The sequence below is a fragment of the Mustela nigripes genome, chromosome 1 (assembly GCF_022355385.1).
Source record: "Mustela nigripes isolate SB6536 chromosome 1, MUSNIG.SB6536, whole genome shotgun sequence".
Classification (NCBI taxonomy): Eukaryota; Metazoa; Chordata; class Mammalia; order Carnivora; family Mustelidae; genus Mustela; species Mustela nigripes.
Genome location: NC_081557.1, coordinates 59,247,701 through 59,272,634, shown reverse-complemented (window position 1 = coordinate 59,272,634; position 24,934 = coordinate 59,247,701). Strand labels below are relative to the sequence as shown.

The 24,934-nt window shown below is 37.3% G+C and overlaps 1 protein-coding gene across 15 annotated transcripts in view; it reads left to right on the top strand.

Moving 5' to 3' along the window:
- Positions 1 to 24,934, top strand: part of DLG2 (discs large MAGUK scaffold protein 2) — a 1,549,658-nt gene that overhangs the window by 818,011 nt on the left and 706,713 nt on the right. For 2 of the 15 annotated variants that reach the window (XM_059412044.1, XM_059412077.1), the window contains exon 1: positions 7,928 to 8,268. The exons of 11 other annotated variants lie outside the window; for them this stretch is intronic. In XM_059412044.1, the coding sequence (XP_059268027.1) occupies positions 8,164 to 8,268 (105 nt within the window). In that variant the 5' untranslated portion in view covers positions 7,928 to 8,163. Of the gene's footprint in view, positions 1 to 7,925; positions 8,269 to 24,934 lie in introns of those variants that run through there. 2 more of the 15 variants (XM_059412017.1, XM_059412062.1) reach the window with 2 other exon arrangements.

Sequence of the window (24,934 nt, the reverse complement as noted above, 5' to 3'; positions counted from 1 at the left end):
TTGATAATAAGAACGATGGCCAAATTCACCATATATCTTTGAAAATACAAAAGAACATTGTAAATATACCAACATACGCTTTCTGAAGTTTTAGTATGCTTTCATCTAGTTTAGGGTTCATTAGTAATACTATCAAGCAAACACAGAAAGAGCCCATCCTATCCCAGGCACTGTGCTGAGTGAACATTTGCTTCTCTTCTCTGAAACTATAGTTTAGTGGGGAACATAGAAGGAAGAAGTGAATAGGGGTGCCTGTTGGCTCAGCCAGTTAAGCATCTGATACTTGATTTTGGTCTCAGCGTTGTGAGATCAAGCCCTGAATCAGGCTCCACACTAGGCATGGAGCCTGCTTAAGATTCTCTCTTCCCCTCAGCCCCTCCCCCCTTAAATAATTAAACAAGAAGATAAATAAATAAACAGTGAATAAACAAATATATTTTAAATTAAGATGAGAATGGTGCCGAAGCAATCAGGTTTCAGGGAGAAAGAGCTTTAGGAAGATACATACTTTAGACTATGGTGTGGTGATAGGGAAGGTGAATCTGCAATTACCTAAATATTTCTTGATCACTGGTCAGATGGAGTCAACAGGTATGAATTTATTGTAGATCTTACTTACTACCTACTTATTATTTCTTACTTACTAAATATATGAATAAATTAAAATGAAATTTATTAACTTTATAAACACTAATGATAGGGCTTACTGTGTACCTGGTTCTGCTCCAAATAGTTACAAATATTAACTCACTCAATCCTAAAAGTACTGTTATAATCTCCATTTTATAAATGAGAAACTGAAGCAAAAAAAATCAAGTAATTGTCCAAGGTAACATAGCTGGTAAGTGGTGAAGCAGGTTACGTTAGTGAGTGCGGTATCTTCATGGGGATGCGAAGGATGCTGCAAGGGAAAGCAGTTTTTAAGAAGGAAAACCGTAAATTTCTATTCTTACAATCTTAATATCAGTTATAATGTCACTGTTACAATGATGTAAGCTCTGAACTTTAAATGTGACAGGGAAGCCAGAAATTTTAAGATGGAGGATCCTGGGGCACCTGGGTGGCTCAGTGGGTTAAGCCTCTGCCTTCGGCTCAGGTCATGATCCCAGGGTCCTGGGATCGAGTCCGGCATGGGGCTCTCTGCTCAGCAGGGAGCCTGCTTCCTCCTCTCTCTCTCTGCCTGCCTCTCTGCCTACTTGTGATCTCTCTCTGTCAAATAAATAAATAAAATCTTAAAAAAAAAAAAAAAGATGGAGGATCCTACTCTTTAGAGAGCTTACTGTCTTACTAGAGAAAGATTATCAGCAGGCGTGACATAATACATAATTCAAAATTACATGGGATATCTTTGCTAAATTTAAGGTCATATCTTTAAGTGCTTATTTGGGGAGGAAAATGGGATTGCTAAGGATTAAAATATATTCACATATCACTGAATTACAGCTCTGAAAGACAGAAGAGATAGTTGAATCTAAGCTTTTCATTTTATAAATGAATAATTGAAGTTTGTCAAAGCAAAATAACCAAACCAAGATCTTGCAGCTAATTAGGGCAAGAATCATAACCAAGAGTAACACCCCTGGATATGAAATCTCAGCCCTTTTTCCCTGGTTAAATTATCCATATATTTTGTTTCCCTTCCTACTAGAAAGTCATTGCTTTCTAATCCTGTCCCCTTCTGTGGGAGGTGGATCAAACTGTAGTTTAACGTTAAATGGTGACAGAGATTGTCACATGGGATAAAACCCAAGAGAGGGAGACTTTATGCTGGTTTTTCTAGCAACTTTAAAAGAATTTTTTTAAAAAATAGCTTCAGTGAGGTATAATTAATATCCAATTATTTGAAGATATTTAAGACATACATCTTGATAACTTTTGACTTATGAAACCATCCATTCAAGTTAACGAATGTATCCATCACCCTCAAAACTTTCCTCCTGCCCCCTTGTAATCTCTCTGTCCGTCTCCTTCCCCCCACCTTCTTCACCTCCTCATCTCAGGTTCTCCTTTCTGTCACTGTAGGTTAGTTTGCATTTTCTAGAATTTTATGTAAATGGGATTAAACAATATGTACTCCTTCTGTCTTCTTGGATTTAGCATGACTCTTTTGAAATTCATTCACGTGTTGTATGTACCAATAGTTCGTTTGTTTTTATTCATCTGTTACAATTTGTTTATCCATTCATTTGTTGTTTCAGTGTTTTGGTATTACTAATGAAGCTGCTACAAATATTTGTGTACAAGTCTTTGAATGGACATAAGCTTTCATTTCTCTTGGGTAAATACCTAGGAGTAGAATAGTTTAATTGTATGGTAGGTGTATGTTTAACTTAAAACAAAATTAAACAACGACAAAAATCACTGTACTGTTTCCAGAGAATTTGCTCTATCCTCGTTCCCACCAGCAATGTATGAGAGTTCCAGTCTTCTTCCACATCTTCATTAGCCCTAGGGACCCTAGGGATAGTCTGGCGTTTTTTTTTTTTTTTTTTTTTTTTTTAATATTAGCCATTCTAGTAGGAATATAATGGTATCTCATTGTAGTTTTAGTTTTTGACATTGAGAAATGACATTGCTCATCTTTTTACATGCTTATTGGATACATGTGTATTTTCATTGTTGAAGTGTCTGTTAAAATATTTTGCTTATTTTTAATTGGCTTGTTTCTTTCCTTATTATGGAGTTTTGAGAGTTCTTTATGTGTTTTAGAAACAAATGCTTTATTAGATATATGGTCTGTAAGTTTTGCCTCCATTCTATGGCTCGTCTTGTCCTTATCGTACCAGTGTTTTTTGAAGAACAGAAATTCTGAAATTTGATGATGTCCAGTTTATCAGTTCATTCTTTTATGGTTGTGCTTTCATTATTGTACCTAACCTAAAGCCACAAATATTTTCTTCTACTTATTTTTTGATTAATTAGGTTTTACATATAGGTCTGTAATCTAACTTGAGTTAATTTTTAAAGATAGGCATGCATCAAAATTCTCAATTTTGTGTATAGATATTCAATTTGTTCCACATTATTTGTTGAAAAGATGACCTTTTCCCCACTGAATTCTCTTTGCACTTTTATTGAATATCAGTTGTTTAAATGTGTGGGTCAGTTCCTGGAGTCTCTATTCTGTTCATTGATATACTTATTTATCTCCGTGCCAATGCCACATTGCTTTAATTACCTTAAGTTTACAAGACCAGAAAACAAGTAGTACTTTTCCTCAAATTGTATTTTTCCTTCTCAGAGTTGTTTTGTCTATTATATATTCTTTGAATTTCTATATAATTTTAGGATAAGCTTGGCAGATTCTCCAGGACAAACAAAGAAGCAAACATACAAATAACATTGCTGAGTTTTTGATTGGGATTATGTTGCATTGAATCTATAAATCAATTTTCAGAATATGATATCTTAACAATATTGAGTATTCTTACCCAGAAACATGGTGTATCTCTGCATTTATATGTCTATAACATCTTGTATTCTGAAATTTTTCTGAAGTTATTTATCAATGCTAAAGTTTGTTTTAGAATCCATGCAATTTTCTACATAGACAGTTATGCCATATAGAAAGAAAGACGTTTTTATTTCCACCTTTGAATTTTTATTTCTTGACCTGTGCACTATCTAGAACCTCCCAGATAATGCTGAATAGAAGTAGTAAGAAAAGACATCCTTATCTTGTCCTGAGATTTTTTTTTTTTTAAGCCAGGAATGGATATTGAATTTTTTATGTTTTTCTTGCCCCTACTGAGATGATTGTATGTTTGTTTGTTTGTTTGTGTTAAAAGAATATCATAGATTGTATTGAATTGTTTTCAAAGGCTAAACCTATTTGGTCATGATGCATAACTTTTTATATGTTGCCAGATTCAATATGCTAAAATTTTATTTAGAATTTTTATTTAGAATTTTTGCATATATATATATATATATATATATATATATATATATATATATATAAATTCATGAGGGCACATGGGTATTTGCTTTTGCTGGTAATATCTTCGTCTGGTTTGGAACCAGGGTAATCTGGCCCCCCCAAAACAAGTTGGAATTCATTCTTTCATCTTCATTTCTCTGAAAGAGTTTGTATAAATTATTATTTCTTCCTTAAATGCTTGATAGAATTCATCAGCGAAGGCATCTGGGCCTGAAGTTTCTTGGTTATAGGTTTTTAATTACAAATTAAATATCTTCAATAGATACATGGAATGACTATTTATGTTACTTACCTTTTTTGAGTGAGTTTTGGCAGTATATATCTCTCAAGGAATTCATCCATTTCATCCAAGGTGTCAAGTTTGTTGATATAAAGTTGTTTATGAGATTTTCTTATTGACCCTTTCATAGCTATAAGAACTGTAGTGATTCTACTACCTCTCTCATTCATGATTTTGATAATTTATTTTTCTCATTTAGCCCTCATTAATCTTATGAGAGTATTATCAATTTTATTATCAAAGAACTAGGTGTTAGTTTTATTGATTTTCTTTACTTTCTCTTCCAATCTTTTTTATTTCCTTTTTTTTTTTTAGGTTGCTATATTTTTTCTAGTTGTGAAAAGTGCAAACTGAGATCATTAATTTGAGATCTTTTTTTCCTTTAAATGTAAGTGTTTAGTGGTTTACATGTACTCTTAATTCTGTCTTTAAGGGTATCCAACAAATTTTGATATGTTGTGGTCTTATTTTCATTCACTTCAAAATACACACTGATTTCTTTTTTTATTTTTTATTTTGTTTTTTCCTTCGGTCAGTGAGTTATTTATAAGTGGTGGGGTTTTTTGTTGTTTTTTTTTTGTGGGTTTTTTGTTTTGTTTTGTTTTGTTCTTTTTTTGTTTTGGTTTCCAAATATTTGGGGACTTTCCAGAGCTTGTTTTACTTTGATTTCTAACATGATTTCACTGTGGTCAGTGAATTTCTTTGACCTGACTCCCTGTAGATTGATCAAAATTTGACTATAGAAATTGAGATATACAGAAAGTACTTTTAAACATTCTAAGGCCTATAATCTAATTTAGGGTGTGGCAGTGTATTTAGATATGATAGACATATAGCTTAGTGACTGTGTTTAACAGAAAATGGTCATCATTACATATCAGGCATTGTGCTGTTAGGATGAAAATAAGTACACTGTACTTTGTGAGCAGGGGCAAATGCACATTGAAGAGTAGTTGAAAAGAAACAGTCTTGAAATATATTTATCCTTGCATTCTTTGTTGCCAGCACAGTGCTGAGCACATAGTAGAACTCAATAAATGTTTGCTATCTCAGCCAAGTTGAGCCGAGTCACATATTTGATCAGGTAAGATTCATGTTGTACTCCATTTGGAAGTTGAAAGTAATAGATCACAGAACTTACAACAGTGATTGAGCATGAGTATAAATCATGTTATAGGTACTTAATAAAAACTAACTCATTAAGTAAGTAATATGCAAGCCAAATAAGCAAGCCACCTAAAGCCTCCAAAAGTATACCAATGCACTACTTCAAAAGTGGGGAATAAATAAATGGAAATTACCCCTTCGTGAGGTTTAAGAAGAATTTCACTGAGTTAAAGCACATTGATGCTCTGAAAAATTGGTTAGAGCTAAGACTGGTTAGCATTAGGAATAGGAAGCTACTGAGTATGAACTTAAGAGCAGCTTTGGCTCTGGTGTAAATCTTACTATTAAGCTCTTTTAGTGTCATGTTCCTTCCAAACCAACCAGTAATGGACTCCAATTTCCCACTCTGCTTTTGTTCTACTTTTCCTTCCCCAGGAATGTCCCCTGTCTATCCCTGCATATCCAAATTTTACCCTAACTTCAAGCTCTAACAAAGTGCTGACTCTTCCATGAAGATGCCCTAATTTCCCCCAATGGATGTATTTTTTTCCCCTTTTTCATTGTTTCGTCAATAGTTTATGCTATCTCTTTTATGGCACTAACCATGTTCTAACTTGGCTTTTTGTTATTTGTGTCATGTATCCTCCCTTTAATTAGACTTAAAGCTCCTGAAAGGCAGATTCAGCTTCTAATATATCCATTTGTCCATAGCACAATCAAAAAGTGTAGCACATGAGAGGTGCTTAATATGTTTATTGGATCAATGAATGAATGATTCTAAGGTCATTTTTTTGTGTAGAGTTCCTACATGTAGACTGCAGATTATCTATCCTTTTTTCTAAAAAGTAAAGAAAGGAGGATCTTTTGGGACATGTTGCTTAAATGAAAGAATGAAGGGATCTGATGAACAAGAGGCAGAGGAAGTACACGGTAGGACAGATGATCCAGCTGGGACTGAAATCATGGTGAATATTGACTCAAGGTATTCAGAAAGGAGTGGCTGGAATTTTGGAGGCTAACTTACCAACTTTATATTTTCTTGTTATTTGCTAAGAAATACAGAACATTTACTAGTGAAAGAATATTTTCTGGAAGTTGTGGGTTGGCTGGTCGACAGTGCATGAGGAAGAAGCATGTGGCTGGGGCAGATGGGGGAGTCTAAGGGCAGGAATGAAGGCAGAGGAGGGACTGTGGGTGTGAGCTGAACAGAAGAACATCATGAATGAGCAAAAGAGAAGGAAGGTTGGTTGAATTGATATTGAAAAACAAACTAATGGCAATAGCCTTATGGTGGGTCTTCCCGAGATATTCAGGAATATCTTTATATTCTATGTATTCCTAAATAATCTTCCTACAAATTAGTCCAGGTAAAACTTTGGAAGATCAATTCTACTTCCAATTCTTTCAATAAAAATTGAAAAATAATTGAGATAAAAGGCCCTCAGCCTTTGAGATTTTCACACCACAAGGTCATTATCATGAACTAATCTGCCATCGCCAAGACAGAAATGCAGAAAAACTAGGTAACCCAAATCATGCACCTCTTCTAAAAATAATACAGCAAAAATCCTTCATTTATGTCGTCAAACTGTTTCCTCTAACTTGTACCTTGTTTTGTACTCCCTAGATTTTCTAGGTTAATTAAAACTACAACTTAATTTTTTTTTTTTTATGTTATGTATTGCCCTAGGTTTACCCCCTTACCTCTAGAAATGCTGGAATATATGTTCTCCGTGTTGGCTATGTAACTAGATCTGAGTATAGATTCTTCTGGAACTTCTGAGAACTCAGCACATTCTCTTAAGATGCATTACCCCCTACTGAGCAATCCACAGAGACTAGAGGGGGCTAGTAGAGACTCACTTTACTCTGTGAGCTCCTGTCTTAGGTGAAAGAACATTTGGGATATGTCACTATATTCTGTCATCCAGATTTTATTTAGTGCCTTGGACTAGCCTTTTTGATGTTAAAGTGTGTAACCAATTTCTCTGGAATTAACATGTTCCGATTCTGTGCAGACCACTTTCTAGTCCCAAGACTATTTAAAGGCTCGATTCTCCTGACGATAATGCTGAGAATTCTTCTTAGAATGATAAAATAAATGTGACTTTTCTCTAATACATAAAGCAACAGAAAGGTTTTCTCGTGGCTTTTAAATTTCAAGATAAACAATTGACTGCCTCCTATACCTAGGAACCTTCTGTCTAGTCTTGACGGATACTTTCAGATACACAACTCTGTAGTTAATATACGTGGTAATTCTCCATAGATAAAAATGTCATGTGTAGATCTTAACTAAAGTGAGAAAAGAGTTGGACATATTAAATAACACTGTTAGAATAAATGTATATAATTGGATATCTCACATAGCAGACAAGTGTAGACACCTGCACATGTACATATGTGTGTGTACGTAATCCACTCCCATCAATTTTAATACTTTTCACAAGCTACTCAAATTCTACCTTCATGGCCTGCCACCCAAATCTTCTGGTAGAAATATTTTTTCACATCTCTTTCCCTCCTACTTCTTTCCCCCCACACACTTATGGTATGTGCAGTTTCGCCAGACCCGTGTGAAGACAGGGGAACATTGATGGGATTGCTTTTCACAAGTGTGGGAACGAAAATCCTTCCCAATGAAAACATCTGTCTCTGTTCAAGTCATGCCCAGTTATCCCCCAAAAGAAATGTTCTGATTAACTTTTTTTTAAAGTCTTAAGATAGCAGTTTGTGTAGCAGATCTAATTAAGAAGTTTATGTAACAGATCTGCAGGGTTTTTTCCTTCTTCAACTGGGTTCTTTGAGCTCAGTTTGAGTGTTACTAGCTTTCGCTATGCAACGGCCAAGTGCTTCCCGGGCTGAAAATTATCAGCTTTTGTGGGATACTATTGCTTCCTTAAAACAATGTGAACAGGCTATGCAACATGCATTCATTCCGGTAAGGCAAAATTTCCTTTTATTCTCCTAAAGATTTTTTTTTCTTTTTCTTTTTCTTTTTCCTTTTATGGCTGTAGATAAGTGGCATGTATTATATGCATTTAAAGATGTGTTATCTTCTCTGTAGCTCTTGTTTGGGGTAAATATATCTCTGCCTTTCTCGGTAGGAAGTCTGAATTCTTAATACAGTCAGACATTGATCAATGAGAAACAGTAAACAGTGGTGCAAGCAAACTCATCCCCCTAAAAAAAGTAGTTTCTAAAAGTAACATGTACTAAGAAAGGGAACACTATTGGTATTTCTCATAATTAATATTTGATACAACTTACAGTTCACATTTCTTGGTTGATGCCTCCAGAATGCCTTAGAGTGGCTTGAATATATTTTGCAGTAGGTATGATACATAGATCAAGAATCCGAAAGTTAGTTCTTACATTTTGGTTGCTTATCCAAGTAAAACCCACCATAAAATCTCTCTTTAAAAGCATGACTATTCCTTTAGTAAATCAGTGATGCACTGTTTAGAAATTTGTAAGTATAATTGGTAGAAATATATAGATACATAAAATGAATTAATAAGTCAGTGTCATTGTGTTACTTATTGCAGAAGTAATGTTTGTGCTTATAATTATTTAGCCAGGGGACCCATGCTATCTGCATCAGATAGGCTGAGATGAAGTAAGTGGGACTTGGAAGAAGAGTTTTTAAATAGTTGATTCTTTAATTAGATCTGTTTCGAGGTTTAAGAATAAAGGAATTAAGAATTAAGGAGCACTCTCAACAATTAGTCTCTGCTAAAATTTATTTGGAATCTCTCAAGAAAAACATTATTTCTGACATAGAAACTCAAGAGACATACCTCTATCCATAGTGGGAATAAATCTTTGAAGTTCAAGTTATTTTCAACTGACTCAAGTTAGGTGCCATTATGTTTTTCTCTGCAACTTAGGAATCACCTAAGTGTTTTAAAGGCTATGCTACATTTAGAGTTCTTCTCATGGAGTACCGTTCTGTAGTCAGATCTCTATAAAGTGACCTTGATTGTTAAAGACATAAAACATCATTTTTGTGAGGAATTTAAAAACTATTGGTGAAAGCTCTCTAAATCAGATTAACTAGTAATGATTCTACATTGAAGTGTCTTTATTAAACTGCTCTTCCTTGGCTTCATCACGGAGAGTATGATATTTTCCGAGAAGTTAATATCACCTAATTGTGGCGCTTTCTCTAGCCAGGCAATTATTTCCTCCCTTCTGTGTTCCTTGCATGTTCCTCCAGTTTATCACCTAACATATTTTATTATAAGTGTTTTCTTCTCTCTTATATTATAACTTCTTGGAGTGAAAGAGAAAAGGAAAGTAAGTTGAAGGAAGGAACTAAAACTTACATGTTTCTTTTCTTATTTTCCTGTCTTGAGTTCCGTAAATAGAGCATGCATCTATCCTCGGGGTCTAGCACAGTGCCTAGCACAATAAGGGTGCTTGGTGTGCACTTGAGAAATGAAATCAAATAAAAAAACTCCAATTCTAGCATTTTTAGTTAACACATAGCAGTTTTCGTCAACAGCTTTGTCTATACTGACCTCATAAAATTATTTCCATTTAAATCCATCTAGAGAAAACAATAAACCTTGATTAAAGCATTGCAATGGTGTGATGGTGGGAGCAGTAATGTGTTAATGCAGGGGATAGAGCCTTATGGGAAAAAATAGCCTTGGATTGAGTTCCCCTAGTCCTTGGGCCACTCTTTATTTCATTCTCGTGTCTCCTCCTAATTCCCTCTACTGCATACACACACACACACACACACACACACACAGGCATTTCCAAGTTTAATTTGGATTTGCTTCATTTTGACACCTCTAAATCTTTTTAGAAGATATTAGGAATTTGCCAATCTCTCAAATCTCAATTTTTTCCAAGTCTTGCATTCAATATATCATTATATCATCACAATTTTATGAAGACTGCTTTTAGAAAACACCCTATTATTAAAATATTGCTATCAGTTGGAGATAAATCTGTTTAAATTGAGCCTCAGTTTATTTTTTGTTGGAAGATGACAGTTAGACCTCAGAACAAAAACTCTTCCGTACTTTTTGCACTTTTTAAACCCAGTGATAATGTGTTTCATACACTCGCAGATACACACATATACATGCATGAATGCATGATATTCTTGCGTGATGATACCCTTCATTATTTGGGATATACAAATAAATTCCAAAATATGTATATTTGCCATGATGTATTTAGCATGTCAAGGAAATGGCGGAGTATATCAATCTAATCAATTACCACCTTTAAAATAAAACTTGTTCTCCTTTCAAATAAAATCCTGGAAATGAATAATGTAGACCCATGTAGGAAATGTAGACCCATATTATGTAACTCCCTTAGGAAACCTGACCTGAAAACTTCACAAGCAGGTAAATGCTGTTTGTACATCTCCTATGGGTGTGTACTTCTACCACATCATTAGAATGCAGTTGGACCGTGTCTTGCACACACAATAAGCTGGGGAACACAAAGAGTTTTTCAGTCAGTGTACTTCACTGAACTAATAATAAACTTGAGGTAAAATCTCAAGTCATTATACAGTCAACCCCAGAGAATCTGTCCATACAGCCTAAAGTTTAGCTTGATGAAGGAAACTTAAGTAACTGATAGCTGGACAATGTAATTGTTCCACACAGTCAATACAAACAGAGAAGCCAGTCCGGGAAGTCCTTCGGTGCTCCAGTACTTGATTTCATATAACAGATCATGCCTTATAATGACGGTGGACATCAAATCTGGAAACTCAAGCAGATTCATCTGCTTGACCCAAGAGCCTGGAGTATAGAAAAGCAACTTGGAGTTTCCCGTATGTTTAGCCTAAGTGCCAGCCAGCGTGAGTTGTAAATATTTATTAGATAGATGGATAAAAAGCTTTCTTTCGAATCCTGTAAATTGGTTTCATCGTTGGGGCTATAAGCACATCTTTCTAGACATTCAGTATCTTTGGGGTCCACGCAAATCAAAGGTTTTGCTATTACATTATTCAAGTAAATAGATATGCTTGTAAAAACAGTCCCATAATTAGTGGTTATTTTTGTAGACTGACCTGTGTTTCTGTTCATTATTTGTTCATTCACTTCATTCATCTTTCACTGAGCTCCTGTTATGTTCCAGACACAGTCCAAACACAGGCCAAGGACCTGAAGGTATACTTTAACTTTTATGACACCATCACTTTGGAAGAGACACTTCATTACCTCTTGCCCAAGTGGCACCCCACTGTTTCTTGCTGCAATTAACAAAGTTGATTTTCCTTATGCTGCTAGTCATCGTGCTTTAATTTTGTCTAATGTGAATGTCATGCAGCTTGCCAAGCCTTGGGAGAGATACTGAGATGAATCAGTTAGGAGAACCCTGATGAAACCTACACAGAATTCTGCTCATGAGGAATTTTTTCAAGTGGATACACAGATGACTCTAACACCCGCTACTAAGTGTTGAGTGCCCTAAGTACCCATGACTTACCGTGAGAATTAAGGAAAGGGGTGAATTTCACAGAAGAGTATCAGCTAGATTTTAAAGGTTCAACAGATGTTGGCATTCAGTGATGATGGAGGAAGAGGACCTTCGAGTGGAGGGAACAGCAAAGGCACTTCCTAATTGTACAGAGGTGGTCCATTTTCCAACTGTTCATTCACTCGACCAATATTTATTAACTTTTTATGTATCTGAAAATTGTGTAATATGACTGACCATGTAACAGTAAATAAGACAAGCTTAAACCTGCCCCAAGGGCATTCACATTTTAGGGGTGGAGACAAACACTAAATAACCAATTACATAGATATATCTGTATTTCACCCTTTGATGCTATCCTATGTGAGTTGTTCACAGCACTTCTCAGCTTTGTGCTTATGCATATCTAGATACACATCTCTTATCAGAATAGTATAGCAACTGTAGATATTTTGCAAAACCTCTGCAAACAAGACTAAATGGAATAAAATATTTTTTTCCAAACATTTTTTAGTCCTAAACTACATGTTAATTTCCCTAGCAAACAATTAGTACATCCTGTCTCACACATCCTGGGCTTGGTACTTATAGTAGAAAAGTGACAGTCTTGACTGAGAACCTCTCTTATGTTGTGCACTCTTCTATGTACTTCACACGTTAGTTCACCTAACCTGTCAATAATTCTCTGATGTACGCACTCTCCTCTCCATTTTACAAAGTTTACAGAGGGTAAGTGACTTTCCCATGATCACATAGCTAGTAAACGGAAAGGCCAGACTTTGAAACTGATTATGTGACTCCAGTACTCATTTCTTAATGGGTTCAGTAGAATAAGGAAAAAAAAAAAAAAAACACTAAGATCAAACTGTTTGCAACACAGTGTGGGAGGAGCATTAGTCAAAGGATGCACAAGCCACAGTAGATGCTGGAAGGTGGGAGTGATCAATCTGCCTGGATGGGAGGTGAAAGATGAGGAAGGAAGACTGACAAGAGAAGTCTTGGGATGGCTTTAAAATAGGCGAAGGAGATAGGAAAAGATGAAAGAGTACGTACAAAGGCCCTGAGGCATAGAAAAGTAGTGTGCAATGAGGGCTATCAACTTTCCCCAATTCCTGATCTTCGTCTTTGAGTACTAGGCAAGAAGGACAGAGACAACAGGGCTACATGTTGTAAGGTCAGTCATCCTGCAGATCAGTCAGAAGTCACTGAATAACTCAGGCTCAGACTAAGGCACTGGAGCCTTTGAAGAGAATCTCCAGTGGAAAGAAGAGGTGACTTTCAGACTCCTGGTTTTATTAGCCTTAATACATAGGGCTTGGCCTACGGGGTTAACACTTGTCTGGAGGTGAGGTCATATGCCTAAAGAGACAGAGATAGCTTATGTACAGATATGAGAGAAATGTAAGAAGAGAAAAGGAGATGAGAAAGCACCTGGGCCCTAAGAAAGATATTGATAGAGATGAGTCTGGGAGGAACAGTGAGAGACTGGCAGAGGCCACGGAGTCCTCCTGGGTCTCTCAGAATCCCCAGTCCTTAATTTCTGTCCATCACGTGGTTAATCTGCTGTGCTTCCTGCCCTTTCAACCTGATAGTTCAGATTTTGCTTAAGCTACCGTAAGTGGCTTTCTGTTCTCTGCAAGCAGAGAACCTTCACGAAGACAGTGGCCAGTTAGTGGCTAGTGGTCCAGGGACAGGAACTGGCCCTACAAGAAAGAGCAGAACAAGAGCCAGAGAGAAGGAAAACAAATCAGCTGAGGACACTGGGCTTCAAAGGTGAGGTTCCCTCATTTACGACTTAACTCACATCACCTTCCCCAAGACTTCTTTGCCTTCTCCCTCATTATTTCAGCCCTCATTAACAACACTTCCAGAAGAAAAATAAGAGTAGAAAACATGCTCATACACTGCTTTAATCTCTTCTTTCTTATTTAGTTGTCACAATGCCAACATGAAATGGCCCCAATATTATTATCTCCATTTTCGATTGGGGGGGGTGGTCAGCTACCTTGTTTAATATCATACAGGTGGTAAGACCAGGAGAGAACCCAGGCCTTCTCACACTAATCCTACCTTTCTCTTTCACACCCACCATGGGACTTTGCCCCTACATCTCTTACGCTGCTGCTCGACTTTTATGACAAAAATATGAGGGATTTCTCTTGTTTTTACATCACACTGTAAAATCCTCACAGGGCAAAACCGTGTCCTGCTTCTACCTACTTTCTGCAGTTCCTTGTATAGTGCCTTAAATATGATGTTTGCCCAATAAATCTGCAGGGGCTGATTAATACCTAAAATGTGAGAACTTGGGCAAGATAATGAGGGAATAATCCTTCTTGTCTGGAATTCCTCCTTAAAGCCTGTCTCCTCAGCCCACAGACCCTGCCTTTGGTTCCTGGATGTTGACTTTGAGCCATTGTAAGCTTAGGTCAGCTCTAAATAGGATTTGCTCAATGATGAGTTTCAGTCCTAGTTCATGGTGTTCCAAGTGTGTTTTGTCCTTTCTGGATTCTAAATATTACTTGACTCATCATCCTCAATCATGTCGGATTCATCTCTCGGTTTTATTCCTCTTAGCCTCACTTCGCACTTCTGTCTAGTAATACCCCAGTTTTTAGGCTATTTCCTCCTGAAGAATATGAAGAAGGCTATTAATGGAATTCCTATTAGTAAAGGAACAAAGATGACTCTTAATCTATAGAGATATTCAACCTAAGGTGGGGGGGGGAAATACATCAGACGCGACCTGAATAATTGCAACAGCCTGGGACTGTGTGAGCATTTGCAGAGTTCTGGTAAAGTGGAATGAGATTGTTGCTTTTGTTTTTTAACAAAAAGCAAGAACTTGCTATCTTTTTTATCTTCCTCTCTTCTGCAATTTGCATTTTCTTTGACTGCTGGTCTTGTGATTCCTGTGCATGGGCATCTCAAGTCCATAAAAAATTAATGCCAGGTGCAGGATGTCTTCTCTTTATCCCATTGTTGCGCCTACTGTACAATGTTTATGTTGACTCATCCCAATGGGTATCCGTGCGGATATACGTTACTGTACGACAGAGTAAAGCCCATTCTCTGCCCCTCCCACTTTCCCCACCCACTCCAAAAACTGCAAAAATAGGACTCAAAACAGTTTTGTTATAGAACAGGAAAATAGGCAGTTGTTCAGCGCTAATAATATCAGTCCCCCTCCAAGTAGCAAAACAAAATTAAAACACACATCAAATCCTTAAAAACTTTAATGAGCTAATACTAGATATGTTGTACTTCTGTAAGCTTCATTTAGATATTTTTACTTAGCAGAGAGATGCTTAACAACAATACGGTTTCTGATTTTTATCTTGAAAATATATTGTTCTTGCTATTGCTGCTTGCGAGATCCCCACTACCCTGCTAATGCTGTCTTCCTTATATTGCTCTATCGTGTTATAGTTTTCAAAGCAGCGTAAATTACATTCTTTCTCTTTATAACCTGGCGAGGGAGGCAAAGCAGGTTTTAATATATCCATATTATTTATAAGAGAATTAAAGTTGAGATACCTGAAGTGGCTAGAATCAGAAGTGGTTAAGGAATAAGATACAACCTACTAAGACTAGAAGCTCAATCCTGTGTACGTTTGCTCAAAGTCAAGAGTTTTAGCTGCTTCGAAAAATCTGGGTCTGAATGCCTGCTTAACTTTCCTGGACTTCAGCTTCATTCTCTGTAAAATTAGGTTTTATACAACCCTTTCGAGGGTTGTCTCTGGTTTAAATGAGATATTGTGAGTTAAACCCTTAGCACAATGTCTAACCAAAGAAAGTGTCCAGGGAGGGTTGCCTTTATTTATGCTGCTAATTTTTAACATCCCAATGCATCCTTTCACAAATTGCATGGGCTTTTTATATATGATCCTGTTTGCTTCTTAAAGAATAATTATATCTCCCTTTATACACAAACAGAAAATTTGGGCGTTTCAACAAGGCTAAAATCATAATATGGGTGAGGAGAAAGTTCTTAAATCTCAGTCAGATGACCCAAATCCTAAACTCCTCTTATTACTATTTTTATGATATTCAAAATTAGGTTAATATTAAAGTCAGGAATTACCCAATCCTTATTCATAGCTATATGCAGCCTTAGAAACAATTTAGAGAGTCAAGTGACCTGACCAAGTTCTGCAGTGACACAGCCAGCCCTAGACACCGTATCTGCTGACTCCAAATGCAAGACTGGGAAGTACTCATCCTATAACATAAAATCATAACCGGGGAATGTTTTTATTGAGTTTTTGTGGGCAAAGAGGGGTCATAAAATATAAGTTGTAGGGGCACCTGGGAGGCTCAGTGGGTTAAGCCTCTGCCTTCAGCTCAGGTCATGATCTCAGGATCCTGGGATTGAGCCCCGCATCTGGCTCTCTGTTCAGTGGGGAGCCTGCTTCCTCCTGTCTCTCTGCCTGTCTCTCTGCCCACTTGTGATCTCTCTCTCTCTGTCAAGTAAATAAATAAAATCTTTTTTAAAAAATGTAAGGTTGCAAACATTATATTCACAAGGAAGTTATCATCACTTTTCCAGTTAAGGAAATCTTTTATAAAACAAATGAAGGTTCTAGTATGTCTGAATTTATAGTTTTAATGGACAAAGTGGTCTGAGAGTAAAGTGGAGAGTCAGCCTGAGAACTACCATTTTGCTCCCCACTTGTGGCCGAGTCCCCACGCACCATAAAACAACCTCCTCTATGCCTTCTTTCTCTTCCTTTTACTCTTCTCTCATACTGTTTCCTACTCTCTCCTCTAGCCCACATCAACAGATAATATTCTTCCATCTTCACTCTGAAGCACAAAACTGTAGCTTATTCTGAGCCCAGAAGGAGGTTAACTGGCAAGCAGAGCCTTTGCTTTGCAAAAGAACTGTGAGGAAGGGAGCCATCGGAAAACTGAAAAACCAAGACTGACATAGACATTGCCACTCTGGGAAGCAAGGGCAGCTGTGGGGCTAGGAACTGGTTGGCATTTTGGACCTGGAGAGTTGTAGGCTTTTTCCCGTGGAACAAAGAGTTCATTGCCTAGTCAATGACAATATACAAACACATCTGCAGAATATATTCTTTGGCATGAGCAAATGCTAGCAGTAGTTAGCCAGCTTCTATTTTTCTAGTCCTCATTCACTTCTTTTCTTTTTTAACCTATTTTTTCTGTTTTTCCCCGATGAAAATAATTCTAAATATAACATTAATTTTGAAGACAGAATGGCTCAAGGGAGACTGATAGACTTCCAGATATTATCAGAATTTAAAATAAAGGAAATGGAACTAAAGTGTTTTCTACTTTGTTCCTTCTGCAACCCAGCCCAAGCGCTATGTTTCAGAAGCAGGTACTGAAATATCTTCTAATCTAACATGGACTTGAGCACATTATGAGTTACTAGTGGTAAAGCAGTAAACCAAACTCATATCTCCCTAACATTTCCTCTCATACCCTCCCCCCCAAAAAAAATCTAAATATGAAACATTTTAAGGCTTTCATGGTTTAGTCTATTGTGTTTTTAAACTTTGACTGTATGATCTAATATCAAATTATGATTGATAGGGAGGAAAATGAAACAGAGGGTTGGATGTTAGTAAATTCTTCATTTTGGAGACAAGGCTTATAGAAAATAGAGAAAGGCAAGGACAGAAGAAGGAGCTTGGTGAGACTACTACACTTCAAATATTTTTGAGTTTTTAATATGGGAGGGAATTTTTTGCCACTCATTGCATGGTCTTAAAGCCAGAAAATTAACTGATTCACAAGAAAAACAAATTATATACTATAAACATAGAGCAAGATGATCATAAATGCATTTAGAGTTACCTTTCTTTTTTTTTTTTTTAAGATTTTATTAATTTATTTGACAGAGAGAAAGATCACAAGTAGGCGGAGAGTCAGGCAGAGAGAGAGGAGGAAGCAGGCTCCCGCTGAGCAAAGAGCCCGATGCGGGGCTCGATCCCAGGACACTGAGATCATGACCTGAGCCGAAGGCAGCGGCTTAATCCACTGAGCCACCCAGGCGCCCCTAGAGTTGCCTTTCTTTACCCAATTTATTAGAAGCCATTTTATATCATTGATATTTTCCCAATTTGATTTTTGTCTTATTTCAGTATGTCTTTCTTGTTTGCTTGTTTGCTTGCTTGCTTTCCCCTTTCTTTCTTTCTTTCTTTCTGTCTGTCTGTCTGTCTGTCTTTCTTTTTCTTTGACAGAGAGAGAGATCACAAGTAGGCAGAGAGGCAGGCAGAGAGAGAAAGGAATCAGGGTCCCGGCCAAGCATAGAGCCTGATGCAGGGCTCAATCCCAGGACCCCGGGATCATGACCTGAGCTGAAGGCAGAGGCTTAACCCAATGAACTACCCAGGTGCCCCTCACCATGGCTTTCTTAACATTATCTCTTCTTTCTGTAACTGAATGATAAAAGCAGAGATCATTATCCGGAAAGAAGATTTGAATAGCATGCCTGATTTTTTTCTAGTGTTTCCCAGCAGAGCAAAATTTATTATGAGTGAAATCAAATCCTTGATGAGACACAGACTCTTAGAGGTCATACATTTCACTCCCTATTCCTCAAATATAGAAATGAGTAGGGAGGCTCAGTGAATTGCTTTTTCACCTTGAGTTACTGAACTTCTTGGGTCTAAAGCTTCAATCTCCTGATTCCCAGTCCATCCGTCTTTATGCCAGTAACATAATCCCTCAACTGGATTGTAGTTATTTCCATAGAGGTAAAGTGTTTAACTTTTGATAGCCATGCAAGAACTATGTGAGATGTTAGCTTGACTACATTATAAATAACTTCAAACATTTTTATATTTAAAAAATAGTTGTGAAGTAAAATATTAAGACTAAGAACTTTTTAAGGTAGAACATGAGACTTCAAGTGAATGTTTAGTTTTGGGTGAATCTTTTGATATAGGTCTTCGCATTCATCTGAAAGAATTTAGCAAGCTGTTAGGATGCCATTTTGCTTTATTCATGATCTTTGAATCTTTAACTTTTCATTAAACCTCATGTGTCTTTCTGCCTTTCCAACTTCTAAAATGTACAGCTGGAGGTAAGTTAGAACATGGAACAATTCCAGGGCTACCTACCTTGCTTTATACAAGGTGGTGTTACAACAAAGGTATGGATTTGGAGTCATGAAGAGTGACTTTTTTGGCACTGTTGCGTTACAGGTAGTAACTTCTTTGAAATCAGGCATAGCAACTTCTTTCTAGATAGATCTCAAGAGGCAAGGGAGAAAAAGCAAAAAATAAACTATTGGGACTACATCAAAATAAAAGTTTCTGTGAAGCTAAGTTAAAAATCAATAAGATTAAAAGGCAACTTACAGGATAGAAGAAGATGTTTGCAAACGACCTATCCTATAAAGGGTTAGTATCCAAAATATGTAAAGAACCAATACAATTCAACACCTCCAAAAACAAGTAATCCAATTTAAAAATGGGCAGAAGAAATAAACAGACATTTCTCCACAGAAAACATTCAGATGGCCAATAGACACATGAAAAGATGCTCATCATCATTATCATCAGGGATATGCACATTAAAACTACAATGAGATATCACCTCATACTTGACAGAGTAGCTAAAATCAAAAACACAAGGAACAACATGTATGGATGAGAATGTGGAGAAAAAGGAACCGTCATGCACTGTTGGCGAGAACACAAACTGGGGCAGCCACTGTGGGAAACGGTATGGAGTTTCCTCAAAAAGTTAAAAAAAGAACTTTCTTATGATCACACTACTGGGTATTTACCCAAAGAATACAAGAACACTAATTCAAAGGCAAACATGCACCTCTATGTTTATAGCAGCATTATTTACAATAGGCAAGATGTGGAAGCAGCCTAAGTGCCCTTGAGTTGATAAATGGATAAAGATGCTAGATATATATAGATATAAATAAAGATATACATATATATAAAATATTTGATTATATATAATATATGTATAATTTTATTCAGCACTTGCCATTTGCAGTGACATGGATGGAGCTAGAGAGTATTATGATAAATGAAGTCAGTCAGAGAAAGAAAAATACCCTAATGACTTCACTCATATATGGAATTTAAGAAACAAAACAACCAAAAGGGGAAAAAATAAGAGAGAAAGCAAGAAACAGACTCTTCATTATAGTGAGCAAACTGATGTTTACCGGAGTGAAGGGGGTGGGGAATATGTTAAAAAGGTGGTGGGGATTAAGGAGGGCACTTGTGATGATGAGCACAGGGTGATGTATGGAATTGTTGAATCACTCTGTTGTATACCCGAAACTAACACATTTTAAAAAAACTTAATATGAAAAAAATAAGAGTGATCCCTAGCTCCACTAGTTATTAGTCTAGTGACCTTGGATAAGTTGCATTATAAGTCCATGCCTCCCTTTTGCTATCTGGATAATAAGCATAATGATAGCATGTAATTCATAAGCTTGTAATGAGGAGTAGAAAAGAATGAATATAAACAACCTGTGTATGATAAGCATAGAAGAGTCTTTCAGTTTTTAACTGTCCTTAATTTACAGGTCACACTTCAGACTAGCGTAGTCTGTGGTACATGGCAAGTTCCAGATGCTTCCATCCACAGCATCAGTGGTACAAGAGTAGTCACCAAGGGGCAGTGTACAGTTTACCCCTTTGTACCCATTTCACCTAAACTGTGGACTCATGGGTTTCTCATGAGTCCTATCTCTTGTTGCTATGGCTCTAGTTTTAAAGGTCTAAAACCCCATTAGCAAATATCTTTGAGTGACGGTAGCTAGGTGAGGGAGGCTGGTTAAGAGTCCCACCATCAAAACAATTACAGTTTCAGCAAGGAGATACAAATATCACACACGAATCAGTTAGCCATCAACATGTATAAGAACAGAAAGAAGCGGTCATTAAGAATGTCAGAGCTTAGTGCTTTTGCATAATTTCTTTCCTTTAACATTTGTAATTCAGTGTGAATGGAAGTAATACAACTAACGTGTGTTTTTAAATTTGGAAGGCAGGACGGTTAGATAGATTGAGACCTGCAGTCAGGATTGAGGAAACTTTCATGGAAAGTCAAGGGCTTTAGATTGTCCTTCAAGGATGGATAGAATTTGGATAGGTAGATAAGAAAGGGGACCATGATTGATTCATGATATAAGAGAAAGAAGAAATGGAAACAGTATCTCATGATAGATATGAGGAAGGCATGTGCTTGGAGTCGTGAGACTCTTGACTTAATGGAAAGAAAGGAGAGGGAAGGGAGTGAATAGTATCCAATTACTGAGCCTACTGTGTGCAAGACCTTCATCCAGGTGCTACAGAAGACTCTAGCCCTACCTTAGCCTAATGAAACAGGCTGACAGTTTGCTTAGAATTCTGGTATCTCAGTGTGGAAAACACAACTGTGCTGCTAAGATTATAGCTCTTTGGTGGCTTAGCAAAAAGGAGCAGATGGGATCCACGTGGATCTTTCCAGGAATAGCACCACATGGAGTGAATCAGTGAATTAAATATGTGTGGTTATATGGCATGGGGCATTGACTAAACCACACTTGAGATTTGAGCTAATGACTCCATTTTTCGTGAGATCTCCAGAGTATTTGCATAAATAAAGCAGTTAGGTTTGTAAATCCTCAGCGTGAATCAGTGGAATTTGTGGCAGAAATGGAGAAAAGCAAGGGATTTAGAGTCCAAGGACCTGGGTTTGAATCCCAGCCTCCTCTTCTCTAGGTGTTTGACGTTAGGAAATTCACTGAATCGCTCTGAGCCTCAGTTTACTTATCTATAAACAAAGAAAAATTCCACCAGGTTCTCCGGGTTCTTGTGAGGAGTAAACAAGGAGACACAGGTAAAAAGCTTATCGTATTTGCCTGGCACGCAGTGGGTATTTTCTCAATCAATGTTAGTTCCCTCTTTTTGTGGAAATTAAATGATCTAATGTATATCAACACATTCTATAAGTTATAAAGCATGGTATTTGAGGTCAGCGTAATGCAGTTACCAATTTGAGTTTTAGTGATGACCTGAAGTTTGGTGAGTCATTTATTTTTGCCTTTTATACCAAGTGTAAAAAGGTATGTGTCAGGGGAGCTGGATCGAAATCCAAAGAACCCTCATATCTAGTAGTTCCAGCAACTTTTACCTCTTATTCTAAGTGGAATTAATTCTAGAGAAAACATAAAGAAAAGTCTCTTTGGTTCCAGGTCTCCACTTTTCTGTTCCTTACTCTGCAATTCTGTACCAAAGATAGAGGTACCTACCTCAGCCTACTTACTTGTGGCCTTTAGGATACCATCTCTTTTCTGCAAAGTATTATACTACCTTGTATTTTAACGGAGGATCAAGCAGGTATGTTAATACTTCAGTCCAAAGGGATAAAAGATTAATGGTGTGTTTTCAAGGATCCATGAGGGAAGTCGTGTTAACTAGCACAGACTTCTGGAAACTTACCAAACCCAAGCAAATGTTTTGTGATTGTTTATGAGTTACCCGCATAGGAACCAGACTTCCAGGTTCGACTCTCGGTGCTGTTGTCACCAGCTAGACGGCCTGGGGGGCAATGGGTAACACCTTGGTGCCTCAGTTTTCTGTAAAGTGAAGATAATCTGATTTATATTATTGAGAGTTCAGGCAGGCAGAGTTGAACTGAATTCAGGCCAAAGATGAATCTGCCATTTTTTCCCATCATCCTTTTTTAAAGTTGTGAAATATTTATTATTTGTTTGTTTGTTTGTTTGTTTCAGAGAGACAGAAAGAGTGCCTGTGGTGGGAGGGACTGAAGGGAGGGGAAGCAGACTGCCCCCCTTTTCCCCCAGTGTTCCAAGCTAGGCTGATAGCTGGTTGGGTAGCTATCTATGCATTTTGTTAAATGTTAGGCAGAGGGGCCAAGGTCTTTGCTTTGTCCAGAGTTGTTCCCCTGAGACATCCTGCATCATCATTAACCTGCAAACAATTAACTGTTCATTCACCCCCCACCCTGTTATTTCCTGAGTGTCCTTACTGGTGTACATGGCAGGGTTGGGGGTAGGCTATATCACTGAAGGGTAAAGGCAAAACAGGGTACAGACCAGAACCACGTGGTGCTACTATTGGTGATGACTCAGAGCTCTCCTGGATCAAACTGCATGCACTCGGTTGGTCTTGTAGAGAGAAAATATGAAAAAGAAAAGAAAATCCAGGAAAACAAAAACAGCCACAGTAATAAATAATATAAACTTACATCTGTGGAATATCTCTCTTTTCGCTTCACATGCATTATTTCTCCAGCTAACTTCTCGGGAAATAGGTTAACTGGAAAATAGTGTTGTCCCATTTTTTAAGTGGGGGTAAGGGACTTAGAAACCCTCTGAGAATTGGAGAATTGAATCTGAGTCAGTACGGTGAGGAATTTCTCATCAGACAGTGAAAGAGGAGCCAGCAACTTGCAAGACAGAAAAGAACTGCATTCCATCATGTAGCCTGGAAAAAATCAGCAGAGGGAATCAGGAGATGGTAGTGGTTAATCAGCATGAGATCTGGGGCTAGAAAGATGTGGGCTTGAAACCTGGTTGTGGTCCTCTTAGATGTGTGATATTAAGCAAGTGACTTAGATACTTGGAGCCTCCCTCCCTTCCTTTCTTCCTTTCTTGTCTTTCCAAATGGAAACAATAATGTTTTCCTTAAAACATTTTGAGAAGTAAATGCACTGATGCATCTTAAGTATTTACCAAAGCCTTGGGAACATAATAGTAATTTAATATATGCTTAACAGTTTATTCTTGTTCTTGTTGTTGTTGTTATCCTGTCTTCAGTTTTGATATTAAGTAATTATGAGATCTGGGGCATGCCACCTACTTTCTGTTTCCATTTCCATATTTACAAAGTGAAGGTAGAATTAAATGACCCTTTAAGGTCTCAGCTTAAAGATTTATAATTCTAGAGTAGATTTGTTTCTTTTGTTTCTCTCTCACTCTCATTAATGTATCTTTAATAAGTTTTTTATCAAAACTTTTTCTTTGAAGCTTACTCAGAAAAATCCTGATTGAGTCAACTAAGCTATGCCTGTGCCATTAACCTGTTCATATGATACACAAGGGCCCAGTAACTGGGCCAGAGTGAGGTGGGGAGGGCTCTGGCCCCAGCCAGGATCCACATGGATATATCTAACTTTGTTTTGAGCTGGCCTCTGACTTGTTAGTGAACAGTGAAAGTTAGAATCCAAAGATCTCTGGTAAAGTCCAGTTCCATTCTGAAAGGCAGTAGAGCACAATTATCAAAATTAACTCTGAGCTAGACTGTCTAGGTTTGAAGATGGTCTCTTTACCATATGTATGACCTTGGGACAATTACTAACTTCTGCTTCTCCATTTGTGAGCTGAGAATAATGGTAGCTGAGAATAATGGTTCTGTAAAGATTGAATAAATTAATTGATACAAATAGATATAAATGCTTGACCTTATTATTATCCACCCCAGTGTTAATTCAGAAGGTCCGGGTGTGGCTGGGTCAGGATACTCTGAGATTTCAGAGTGATGATGCTTATGGACAATTGCAGGCTCCTGGTTAACCCTTCATGTAGGAGTAGGGCCCTCCCTGCCCTAAGGATGTGGGGCTCTAGCTCAGCAGATTATGAGGCAGGAGAGGGAAGATAGGGTTTCATGTCTAGTGGAGAACAAAAGGTAGGAAATTGAGGTAGAAGTCTCCCCCACGCCAATCATATCACATTTTTTAAATTTCCAGAATGCCAATATAGTGGAGGATTAGGGGGAAAACTTGAAACAAAATAAAGTTATCCTGAGTTCAATACTTAGCATACCAACTCAGTATTTAATGTTAGAGATCTCATTTCAGACCTGACATGGGTGGTAACTCCAATATTCTACTCTGTGGTTAGAATGAGGATGCGGTCTGATTGGGGCTCAGCCTAATGTGTGAATTGTGTGTGTGTGAATTGTGAAGCTAGACTATTAATAACTTTGTAGCAACTGACCTTAGCCAACTACTTTCTACCTACCTGGAACTTTGGGGATCTTTAGCTGTCTCAGGGAAATCACCTGCATAGATTCCATTGTGTTTCAATTTGTCATGCCATACCATATATGAAAGTCACTTATAGGACCTGTGTTATTTCTTGCACACTCAGGAGACTTGGCTTTTAAGCCTGAGAAGATAAACCAGAGATACTGTGC